Raw genomic sequence first — 12999 nt, 5'->3', positions numbered from 1 at the left:
TGGGTGAAAACCACGCCCCTTGAGGTCGACTCAGACCCTCTCTACATGCTATGGTTTCAATTTAGAGAGACGCCGGCCTCTTTTAAAAGAGAGCAGTGGAATGATGATTCCCTGAATTTTGCAAAAAATGCAGTGGTGCTAGTCAACGGCCACCGCACTAATCAGTCCATGCCACAAGGTCCTTACTTTGTTGTAGAAAATGACCTTCTTTATCGGGTAGTGATGCATGATGGGCAGGAGAGAAGGCTACTGCTAATCCCGCGAACCTTCCGGCGGCAGGTTTGTGAATTAGCACACGCCCATCTCCTAGGTGACCACTTGGGCACCGAAAAAACCCTGGAGTGGATTAAGCTCCATTTCTACTGGTCGGGAATTAATGAGGAGGTTCGTCGCTTTTGCACTTCCTGCCCGGAGTGTCAATTGCGACAAATTTCAAGAAGGGACCGTGCTCCTCTTGTTCCTATTCCCCTGATTGATGTTCCCTTCCATCGAATTGGGGTCGATATAGTCGGACCCTTAGAGCCCTCAGCCCGAGGACACAAATACATCCTGGTCCTCGTGGATTACGCTACCAAATACCCCGAAGCTGTTCCGTTGCGCTCAGCTACCTCTAAAGCCATCGCACGGGAATTACTAGGGGTCTTTTCGCGCGTGGGTATCCCCAAGGAAGTCTTGACGGACCAGGGGACACCTTTCACCTCGGAGACGTTCAGGGAGACTGCCAAGTTACTGAAAATAAAGCATTTAAAGACCGCGGTGTATCATCCTCAAACCGACGGTCTAGTGGAGAGATTTAATCAGACTCTCAAACAGATGCTACGTAAGGTGGTCAGCGAGGATGGAAGGAACTGGGATTAGCTCCTCCCCCTCATCCTTTTTACCTATCGGGAAGTCCCACAAGCCTCCACGGGGTTCTCCCCTTTTGAGTTACTGTATGGGCGACAACCCCGGGGCATATTAGATATTCTAAAGGAAGGATGGGAAGAAGAGGCTCTTCCCACTACAAATATATTAGAATATATCGCGCAATTATGCGATAGATTTGGAAAGATTAGACCCCTCCTTAAAAGTCACATGGAAGCGGCCCAAGCAGCACAGGTCCATTGTTACAACCGTGGCACGTCTCTCCGGGAGTTCCAACCGGGAGATCGAGTCATGGTTCTAGTGCCTACCTCCCACTCTAAGTTGCTTACCCATTGGCAAGGCCCCTATGAAGTTAAGGAGAGGAAGGGCCTGGTCGACTATTTGGTGAGTCAACCCAATCGTCGGCCGAGGGAGCGGGTTTATCATATCAACCTGCTGAAACCGTGGAAGGACAGGGAGCCCGATCCCTCCTCCGGCCAGCACCGCTCACTCTTCGCTCACACTACTAACCTTAACTTTGGTACGGATTTAAGTCCTAGACAGCGGCAGGAGCTGGAAACAGTTATCCGGACCGTTCGGGAGGTAGTAAGTGAAAAACCTGGAAGAACCTCTCTGATTGAGCACAACATAGTGACAGAGCCCGGGGTTATTGTCCGAGAACGCCCGTATCGTCTTCCTGAGGCAAAAAGGGCTGAAGTGGAGCTTGAGATCAAGCGCATGCTGGATCTAGGTGTGATTGAGGAAAGTTATAGTCCCTGGTCCAGTCCCATTGTGCTAGTCGGGAAGCCTGACGGAAGTTGGAGGTTTTGCAATGACTTCCGTCGGCTCAATCAAGTCTCCCAATTTGATGCCTATCCAATGCCGCGAGTGGACGACCTCCTCGAGAGGCTTGGGCAGGCTCGATACTTGACCACACTTGACATGACTAAGGGGTACTGGCAGGTTCCTTTAACAGACTCCACGAAGGAAAAAACCGCGTTTAATACTCCCAGTGGACACTGGCAGTATCGTGTCCTTCCATTTGGGTTACACAGGGCTCCAGCGACCTTTCAATGTCTGGTGGACAAAGTGCTCCGACCTCACAACTCATACAGTGCTGCCTACCTCGATGACGTAGTCATCTATTCCAGCACATGAAAGGAGCACGTACAGCAGGTTCAAGCGGTATTGCGGGCACTTGGTGAGGCCGGCTCCGGATTAACCCCAAGAAATGTTTCTTTGGATTAAGCGATGCCAAATATTTAGGCTACCTGGTGGGTCGGGGTACCGTAAGGCCACAGTGCTCAAAAGTAGATGCCATTTTGAAATGGTCCCGTCCGCGAACCAAGCGGCAAGTCCAAGCCTTTCTCGGGTTAATAATAATAATACATTACATTTATATAGTGCTTTTCTCAGTACTCAAAGCGCTGTCCACACGGAGGAACCGGGAAGCGAACTCACAATCTTCTTCAGTCTCCTTACTGCAAAGCAGCAGCACTACCACTGCGCCACCTGTGAGGTTTGTACCCCGATTCTCGGAGAGAGCGGCGCCCTTGACTGATTTAACAAAGAAGAGGGTCTCGAACATAGTGGTATGGACTGAAAAGACTGGCGCTGCATTTAGTGACTTGAAGCAGGCCCTTACGTCCGCACCCATTCTGAAAGCACCTAACTTTTCTCTGCCTTTCATCCTCCAGACGGACGCTTCGGACACAGGCCTGGGGGCCGTGCTGAGCCAAAGTGTTGATGGTGTGGAACACCCCGTCATGTTCCTGAGCCGGAAACTGTTGGACTGGGAGACCAGGTATGCAGCGGTGGAAAGGGAGGCCTTGGCGATTAAGTGGGCGATTACTCAGCTTAGGTACTACCTGTTGGGCCGGGAATTCACCCTTGTCACGGACCATGCACCCCTACAGTGGATGGCCCTACACAAGGAGTCGAATCCGCGGGTCACCAGGTGGTTTCTTGACCTACAGCCGTACAAGTTTTCACTCATCCATCGTCGGGGTCATCTCCATGCCAACGCTGATGCTCTTTCTCGGGTTCACGACCTCTCAGTTAGGTCCGCCCGACCCGATGGGTCTGGGCTAAGGGGGGGGCCTTGTCACACACGTGCGCATGGGAGGCAGCTAAAGGGCTCGAGGGAAGGAAGTTCTGAGGCATACCGGGATGTGGCAGAGTGCACTGATTCTTTTTTTCCCTTACCTGTAGACCATTCCTTGGAGATCTCACCTGGCTCTCATGACGTCACTTCCGGGACCGAGCCAATGGAAGAAGACCTTACCGGCTCCGGCCCCTGTGATGTCACCTCCGGGCTTGAACCAATGGCCGATGATCCTGAACCAGACCCATACGACCTCACTTCCTGTCTTCCCCTTTAAAAGTCTAACCGTTTCCCCTATGTGTCAGTCTTGTTTTGGACTCTGTATTATGCACAACTGTGCTCTTTATTTAAAGAAACAAGGATACCATATTATACGGGTGGCTGCCCCAACCCTTTATCAGTGTGATGTCTCATTATTATGACAATATATATATATATATATATATATATATATATATATATATATATATATATACTATATGTTTAATTTTCTGTGTGATGGCTTTGTAAGTAAGAGTTTGTACAACTCCAGTATTACTTACTTTTAAGCCTGTATTTTATAATTGCAGTCCAGGTTTATATACTATAGAGAGTAGAAGCAAGAAAATTTTAAATATTTTTAAATACTTTTCCAATACCATCTGGACTAATTGGCATTTCTGCTATCTTCATCATGTCTGCTTGGCAAGCAATTAAATCACATTGCGTCATCTCATAGGGCAAAGCAACAGAAGAACAAACTCACAAAGATAACTTACCTCCTCCATTTTTCTGACACAGATATGGAAAACGCCACACATTCCCAAGCCCCACTGAAAAGCCAACTTGGGCCAAGATGTACTGAAGCTTGCTGTTCCATGCTGGGCGCTCATCTCCTAAGTCCAAGGTTTCATTGATATCCTTGTGAGGCGGGACACCACCCACATTCAGTGCACTGTTCTTATAATCGAGAGGCTCCTCATTAGCAAGAAGATCGGCAACAGACTCTGTCACATGCTCATTGCTGTGCTCCCGTTGTGTTACCTTGCTGTTTTTAGGCATCTGGGACCTCTATCTTCATCAAACCCAGGGATACAGATTAGAACAGCGAAGAGGAGATGATTCTGTGGAAAGTGAAAGCTCCAGCAGAGTCCAAATAACTGTAAATGCAGTTGGTGTAATGTCTCTGTCGAGAAGAAGAGAAAATTCAGAAAAATAATTAGAAATAAGTAAACTTCATCTATTTTAATCACTCTAAAACAATCAAGGTATGTTTAATCTAACATTATTCCAAGTGATTGCTATCGCTTAAAATAACAAAGTGTAATCAATATATAATAGAAACATTTTAACACAGTTGCAGTGTAGTAGGAGGGTTAAGTGACTTCCCATTAGCATAAATCTCAATTTTAGAGTCTGCTTTTCATAGTAAATACTGTGCTAATTAAGAATAACATCTAGCAGTGTAGTGAGCATTCATTTATAAATATATCTACTCAGAGACATAAATAAGATGTGCTGGAATAGATATAGTATGACTTAATTTTGATTTTAAGAAACATATAATGAGGGTCAATGTGTCTATTGAATTACTGAGGCAATGGATGTCCTGCCTTTCTGTTCTGTCGTGGAGATGTACTTACAGTCTTCAGATCCTCTTGTGCTTACCACCAGGATGAATTAGGATTGACTGTAACAATGTTGAAAATACTTCCCTCTAGGCCCCAGGTTATTTATTGGAAAGAGTTCAATGAGAAGAAGAGTAGCAATTTCAAACGTTTAGTCACTCAATAATAATATACTCTAAATTATGCTTCTTAAAGTGCCAAAAGCATAAGGAAAGCAAATGGATGTGACAAGTCTTAACAGTGTAATGGATAGCAGCTCTTCTTGCTCAAAGTCTAGACACTTGTGCCTTGATGTCGGGTGACTCTTTCAATCATGCATTGCTCTTCTGAGCCAATTCTTCTGTAGGTTGGCATGGTTTCTGAATGGATATTGATGGAACAAGAGAGACAAGCAACCACTGGCATGTTCTACATTTATGCCAGCCTTGCTCTTTTTATAGCACTCCTAGGAGCATTGTAGTTCAGTGGCAAGCTTTCCTCCCTTGTTCTGACCTCATGTCTCTACAACAATCCAGGCTATCCTGTGCTCTCAAACCTTCTACCAATCGGCATTCCACTCATAGCCATGGGCTAAGGCTAAATGCCTCTTTTTGTTTTGCAGCCCCCAACCTGTTGTTAATGTTTCAATTCAGACAACTCCAAATTCCTCATATAACTGATTCTCACCTGTTATATAGTGAACAGAGCAAGCAGGTGAGTTCTTATTATTGCCTAAAAAGTTACAGGGTAATATTTTTTTCAAAACCTTAAAAGTTTTCCTGAAGTACATACTTTCTCACAGTAAGGATCCCAGTGAAATAGTCTGTTACAAAATTAAAGCAGACACACCAAACCGTTATTCAAAGACTATCCCATATCAATTCTGGATTTAGATTCTTGTCTTCTATTAATTATTAATTATAGTATTTTGGAGTTTAGATTTCAGTTCTGGCCGGTGCGGTGGCGCAGTTGGGAGACCTGGGGACCTGGGTTCGCTTCCCGGGTCCTCCCTACATGGAGTTTGCATGTTCTCCCTGTGTCTGTGTGGGTTTCCTCCCACAGTCCAAAGATGTGCAGGTTAGGTGGATTGGCGATTCTAAATTGGCCCTAGTGTGTGCTTGGTGTGTTTGTGTGTGTCCTGCGGTGGGTTGGCACCATGCCCGGGATTGGTTCATGCCCTGTGTTGGCTGGGATTGGCTCCAGCAGACCCCCGTGACCCTTTGTTTGGAAAATGGATGGATGGATGGCTGGATTTCAGTTCTGTATTTAAATATTTTGATTTTTTTTTGTTTTTGTGTTTATTTTAGTGTTTTCTTTAGATTATTTTAATTAGTTCCAATTTAGTCTTTATGTTTACTGATTTCTAATTTGTAATCTATTCTTTCTCTTTTTTGTTTTTGGACTTTCAATAAATACTTTATATTGATTACATTTTTGTTGTTAATTTGAAGGCCAAGGTGGTGATTGCCTTTTCAGAGTTTGATAATTCTCTATTCTTAGTGGGTTCACAGTTGGGAACAATCAAACCTTAATACCCACCGGAGAAAGGCTGAGTTCTTACAATCAAGGGTCTTTTCTGTATCATTTGAGAACAGAGCAGTTGGAGTGGGTAAATTTGGAGTTGGATAAATATTATAAAAGTAGTGGATGTTGTCTGGAGTATGACAAGACCAAATTAATCTCGTCTGGCTTGGGTGTATTTATTTGTGGATTCCTTTTAATAACCACCCAATAAGTTTCTCCAGCATTGCCATTCATCAGGAAGGACAGACAGTGGATTGAACAACCAGAGGGCTCCTAAATTTGTTTAAAGAATAGTGAAGTCATATTCAAATTAATTGTGGGATTCATTTTTGGGGAGATAATGGCAGCGTTTAACATCTGAAAAAGAAGGTTTGAAAATGTACTCCAAAAAAGAGACAGAAATTCAGGAGAGAGAGAATGTCAGAGCCTGAACATTTCCTTTATGCCAAAGAGCCTAAAGCCTTCTTAACTTCACCCATTGAAAGAAAAGGAATCTAACAAGGAAGCTTCTTCTTTATTGCCCTTGAGGCTTGGTATTCTAGAAATGAATTAAAAGTAAGGGAGAAGAGTGTAATTTTATTACAATTATTCTGAATAAAATTAAAAAAACAGATTGCTAATCCTTGTAGGTTTATTGTTAATGAGCACTGATTTGTTTTTGATTGTGGAAATACAGGCGAAGAAGTAACATCCCTGAAGTGTACGTGTTAACAATTTGCTAGGTATTCTGCCAATTAGAAAGGCAGGTAATTTAAGTAAGGGGCCAGAAGATAAAAAATGTCAATGTTTCTTACCAGGAATTCAAACAACTGAGTCATCAAAAACACTAAACACAATCACAGTCAAATATCTGTAGCAAAAAGGTCAAAAGCCTGGAACTCTAAACACACAAAGTAACACACACACACACAAAGTTTTTTTGTATCTGCAGTCTCAGATGAATAGGAAGTGCATGGTGCCAACTTTTACAGTGTTGTGTGGATAATGTCATGTGCCATGCACCTCTTGTTGCCCATGCATAGCAATGCAGTAATAACCACATAAAATATAGCGGTGCATATTAGAAAACAACAAAGAAGTGCACCAAGATACAAATTCTACTGCTAGTAAAACTTTCAAATAGTAAATATGAGCACAGAAAAGGATGCTGTAGAACTCAAGGACAATTAAAAAACACATCATAACAATGGATTTGGCCCTGAACATGTACTATCACATCTGTATGTGGTAGAAATGTAATTTTATTAATTACTTAAAAATCCATAACTGAGTCCACCACACGGGGGCATGCACTTTTTAAAGATGACAGATATAATTCAACGTAAAACATCCATTGTCATTTCAAATGATCCAACCTAGCAGTGAAAGTAATCATGAAATTGCATACATGTCCCTTAACAGTCAAGCAAATAAATAAGAAATTATCCATAGAGGCAGAATTGATGTGTAACTGGAAGTAGTGAGAAATTAAGCAAAATAACACCTTTTATTGGCTAACTAGAAAGATTAGGATATGCAAGCTTTCAAGGCAACTCAGGCCCCTTCTTATTACATCTTGCTTGAAGAAGGGGCCTGAGTAGTCTCAAAAGCTTGCATATTTTTAGTTAGCTAATAAAAGCCATTTTGCTTAACTTCTCACTACATTCATAATGGCTAACACAGTACAACACCCTAGCACTGTGCAATGGGAAGAAAATGTCCAGCAAAAAAAAAAACATTTTGGAGAAAAGAGGAACTAAATCTCTAAGTATGGCTTCAAGAAAGCAACAGAAAATAAAAATAAGGGGGAACAAGTTTATATACTGATAGTGAAGCAGAGGCAAGTGAAGCATGTGTAACTGAGAAAGTAAGTGAACGGATGAAGCAATGGCTTCAACCACACATCATGCATGAGCTCTTTTCTTTATAGGTGTCATTATATGTGCCATTGATTCTCTGGTTTGAGGCATGGTTTGACTAAATTAAAGGAACACATGCATTTAGTGGGCTTCAATACATTTAGTAGAAATTTTATGGGCTACCACCTGGAAAACTATTTGAAGGTTAGACTCACTAAGAAATCTGATTATATGGGGGCCTTGGACACAATGAGCTTCTGTTGTAAAAATGTTTTCTATGACATATTTGATCTGCCACAAAAAATCATGTAGGCTGAGAAATATGTCTGGTCTAATCTTCTTTAGAAATTCTTTGGGAATACCATTCTATGCATTTCCTTAAAGGCTTATAATGTGGACATTATTTTTTTGAATTATGTCTTTTAGATTTATTAATTTGTCAAGTTAAAAACAAAACTTATGTTCCAGTGTCCAAAAATAATTGTCATGGCTGTCCATAGTATTTTCATAGTTGAAACTGCTTTTCGGTCTTTTTTTGATTATCTTTGACCAAATTTATGTCTCAGTAAAATACTGTGAACTTTTCTTAAAAATTGAGATCAATGGACTGTCTCATGGTGGAAAGCCAATCAACCACAGACTTCTTTATGTCCTCGCAGAAGGAACTAATGGTCACCTATTTACTTCCTTACTTCCTTTGTTTCTTCTTGAGCATAGGTTATTGATTACCAAGTGTTTCTCAGTCATTCTCATTTACACTTCCCTTCCACATTCCAATTTAGGGCCCTCTTGAGAGGTTGATGCCTGGCTTTCTCAGTGTGTGACCAAGCTACTGACACCTCATCCTCAGGATCTTCTCCTTTATGGGGCTGTGCCGAGCTCTTTGATACTCCACTTTGCTGATAGTGTCTGACAAGTGAATCCACAGGATGTGCTGTAGGCAGTAATTGATGAAGGTCTGGGATTTCTTCAGTGTGGCCTTTGTTGTTCTCCATGCCCTTGCTCTGTATAACAACACAGACTTGACATTAGTGTTGAATAAATTAAGTTTGGAGGCTCAGCCAAACTCTTCGGAGTTAAAGATGTTGTTCTGTTGGAAGAATGCTGCCCTCACTATGTTGATCTAGGTCTTTACATCTGTGGCATATATGTTCCACCCTGTTTGTCCACCATGCTGCTCAGATAATGGGAGGATTTCACTTTTTCTAGGGGTTCTCCCTCATGCAGGACTGGCCACATAGTATTTGTTAAATTTATAATTATGATGTTAACTCCATGTGATTTGTCACCTAGAATTTTAAAAAGTTTCAAAAATGGTCATTGTATTGAAACAATATTAAGAAAGCTCAAAAGTAAATGCACTATTAAGTCCAAAGTATGTCTGCCCTCTGGGCCTGACAATACAATATCATTCCCTACCTGAATGGGTAGGCTGGCTTACCCATGTATGACCTTCAAAACTTTTCACTGGTCACCACAGCTCCCTCCATCTCATTTCTATTAGTTATTCTGCACGTCCCTTCTCTATTCTCAATACACCACTGTAAGGTCATTCCAGAATTATTTGTGGCATCAGAAATGTCCTAAAACATACATCTGTAGCCTGCACTCTATTAAGGGGTCAGTCATTTTCTGTTTCACATGGAAAGTGATGTAACTAATGAGAACTTTCCATGCATGTTCTCTCAGACAGATCTTAGTTAGAGAGCAACAGAGATCATGAGGTTCTTCTTTATTGGCTTTTCATAGATATAGTAGGATCATTGCATAAGGTACTACACTAGTGTCAAGATCTATCCATCCATCCTAATCCAGTTATCCTGGGCAGAGTCACGGGGCAATGTCAAGAACAATCACCAAAATTTTAGAGACTACATTAAACCTATGTCAAAGATCAAATCTAGCTCAAAACTAGAATCTAAACCTAAATTTATATATTGCTTGAGCACAAGTCTTCCACTATTTCCAGAAAAGCTTGGAAGCTATTTATACTGCACTGCCATCTTTTATATTTTGTACAGTCATGGCCATATGTTTTGAGAATGACACAAGTATTAATTTCACAAAGTTTGCTGCTTCAATGTTTTTACATCTTTTTGTCAGATGTTTCTATGGTATACTGAAGTATAATTATAAGCAATTCACAAGTTTCAAAGGCTTGGATTGACAATTACATTATTAAAAGGCTGAAATGTTACAGCAGAAAACATGTGAGTGCTCAAACTCTGCCTGTACAGCTCCTCCTCTCACATTTAACATAATGAACACTAGGAGAGACTCACATAACATAGCACAGACAAAGTAAGTATTAGTGAAGCTGTTCAAGGTTCACCATCCATGTGAGCAACTGTATTAGTGATACCAGTTAAAATAAAAAAATAATTTACACAAAAAAAGACAGAATATGTACAAAATGTGTTTACAATGATGATAAAAAAGGATATAAAACAAACAATATGACTTAAGGAACTTACTATACAGTACTTTACACACGGTCAGGTTTGAATACATATACCAGTCCGTATTACATCCAGATCTACTTACAACCAGTCTGTCAGAACTGAACGTGGTCGTAAATTGACAACTACCTGTAGTAACATTATAAACGTAATTGTAAAAATGTAAACAAACAAGCACACACAAAAAAACCCACACTATGTCCACTGGCACGAAGAGGCTTTCTATTTTTAACAATATTCAATGTCCCTCTGACTCTCACCATCTTTCTTTATATGTATATAATACTATGTAACCAAAAGACATAATTTCCAAGGAAAGCATGTTGAATTGTTTTGGGTGAATGCCAAAAGAACAAAACACAAAAAACCACGGTTGTCTCTTCCAAGTCCAATATGAAAGCCTGATTTCCAGTTTTCAACTGAAGGTTTAATGGACAAGCTTTAAGTCTAATTAATGTACAAGTAATGGATATCTAACAATGGGCAGAAGAACCGAGGAAGAAGTATAAACAACTTCAAATCTTAGCTAAGTGTGTGTATGAACAAACATATGTAAAAGCCACTTAGTTTAAAGTAATTTTGTCAATTAATATTCTGTCATAGAAACTGAAATCGCATGGCATTGCATAAACACATTATAGCGCAGTAAAGGATAGTTAAATGTACAGTAGACTGACAGGCATTGTAAGAGTTTGCTGTCATTTCTGTCATATAGATGAATTTTCAAAAGTCTTAAACTATTGTTGTGATTTACTATGTTATATTTGTCAGACACTGTTAGTAAAGATGAATTACAAAAGTAGAAAGGAGCAGAATGGTTTATGCTTTTTTTTAAATAGGTGGACAACAGACAGGTCAAGTGATTGACAAAGACAGAAATTTAAGTGGCAAACTTTTGGTTTATAGTCCAATGCTTGCTATAATAAATTTACTCTGGTCATTATTCAGTTTAGGGGAGAGGGAAGTCTGGGCATCTCTGCTCAAGCTGCTGCCCCCGCGACCCGACCTCGGATAAGCGGAAGAGAATGGATGGATGGATGGATTATTCAGTTTTCCTTATTTTAATGTATGTGGTACACAAATTGGGGGGTTTGGTTAAAAGATAAAAAAAGAAATCACTATATAACATCAGAATGGCCAAATTCAGTACATTTATTTTCTAAGTGTTTATGAGAATGAAATGAGATGAACATTTTGATTGCTCAGTGGTGTCAGGTTAGTGGATATAAAATGCCCGTTGTGATTTTCATTACCATTTACATTCATCAATTCATCACAAGTGTCTAGAAGAAAACATTTTACTCCAAACTGTATTTCCTCACACCTGCCAGGTCTCAACAAGCCATTGAAATAAATGATCCCCCAGTGAGGTAAAAGGGACTCTTGACAATAAGGAAAACTTTCTGTATTAATTAGACAGGAATGAGTCAATGAGTGTATGTGTGTGTGAGTGCACCCTGGGACGTGCTGACATTCCATTCAGAGATGCTTCATAACTTTCATCTGATGCTGCTAGAATTGATTCCTGCTCCTGAGACCCTGAAATGAAAGCAGATGGATGGAGCTTCTGTAGACACTGAATAAAATATTTCAAACACTTTGCACTATCCATAGTTGGTCTTATGACCATTTGTTCCCCAAACTTGGGTTATTTTTTAATGTGCCCTACTATTTTAAATTAAGTTACTTTCTTCTTTTTAAGGACAGTTGTTAATTGGCATGAATACCTGGAGTTGAAAACCTTTAGAGGAGAGATTGTTAGGATGCATTCATTTCAGTAAACCACAGGAAACAAACTGCCTTCCTGCCTTGTTTAGACAATCAGTGTGAAAGCTAGAGAGAAATTACATAAGGGATTATGAGTGAGTCTTTGGATTTGAAGTGACCTTTTGATTCATTTTTGGTTTAAGATTGACAGTCATATACAAAAATAAATAAACAAAATGTATTGCTTTTCATATGTTGCAAGCTGATAAACTAAATATCAAATGGGCAATTCATTTTCTATTTTAAAAAATCATTATTGTGCAGTTACAAAACATAAAAATATACTTGCTGACAGACATTAGGGCTGGCAATTTCTGGTCTTTATTAAAGAGGGCATTGAAAGTGAGTACCATGCATCCGTCTATGATAATATCTATGGCATCTGAAGCTTATTGATGCTCCTTGTGCAGAAACCACTGAGGAAACAATTACTTAGTCTAGTGTGCTCATGGCTAACTCTCATGGGAATGTGAAAAGAACCTGAAAAGAATGGAATCTGGAATGAATGATAAACATTAATGTAAAAAAGTCAACACTGAGCCTCACTTCTTTTTTGTGAATATGGCTTAATTTTCATTCATTTTCTGCATTTGCATAGGGTTTTGATGATTTGAAATCTGAAATTGCACAACTCGGGCATGATTAGTTCTGCTGCCTCTCAGCTTCAAAGTCATAAATTAAAACCCTGTGTCCAGATACATCCCATGTATAGACATTTCTGCCACCCCAAAAAGTTGTACATGGTCAATTGATGACTACAAATTACCCCATAATGTGTGATTATGGCCATAAGCATAACTATGCTCTGTAATGGACTGGCACCCAGTCCAGAGTTGTTTTGGGATAAATCCAGCTCCCCTCTACCTGAATTGGGTAAA

At 40.4% G+C, this 12999-nt stretch overlaps 1 protein-coding gene across 1 annotated transcript in view; it reads right to left on the bottom strand.

The window, feature by feature from the left end:
* The window catches only part of slc6a17 (solute carrier family 6 member 17), a 168141-nt gene that overhangs the window by 89770 nt on the left and 65372 nt on the right, over nucleotides 1-12999 (bottom strand). The window contains exon 2 of the mRNA XM_028797113.2: nucleotides 3706-4112. Within this exon, the coding sequence (XP_028652946.1) occupies nucleotides 3706-3988 (283 nt within the window). The 5' untranslated portion in view covers nucleotides 3989-4112. The remainder of the gene's footprint in view (nucleotides 1-3705; nucleotides 4113-12999) is intronic.

The sequence above is a fragment of the Erpetoichthys calabaricus genome, chromosome 3, assembly GCF_900747795.2.
Source record: "Erpetoichthys calabaricus chromosome 3, fErpCal1.3, whole genome shotgun sequence".
Lineage (NCBI taxonomy): Eukaryota > Metazoa > Chordata > Cladistia > Polypteriformes > Polypteridae > Erpetoichthys > Erpetoichthys calabaricus.
This window is presented reverse-complemented; position numbering and strand designations above follow the sequence as displayed.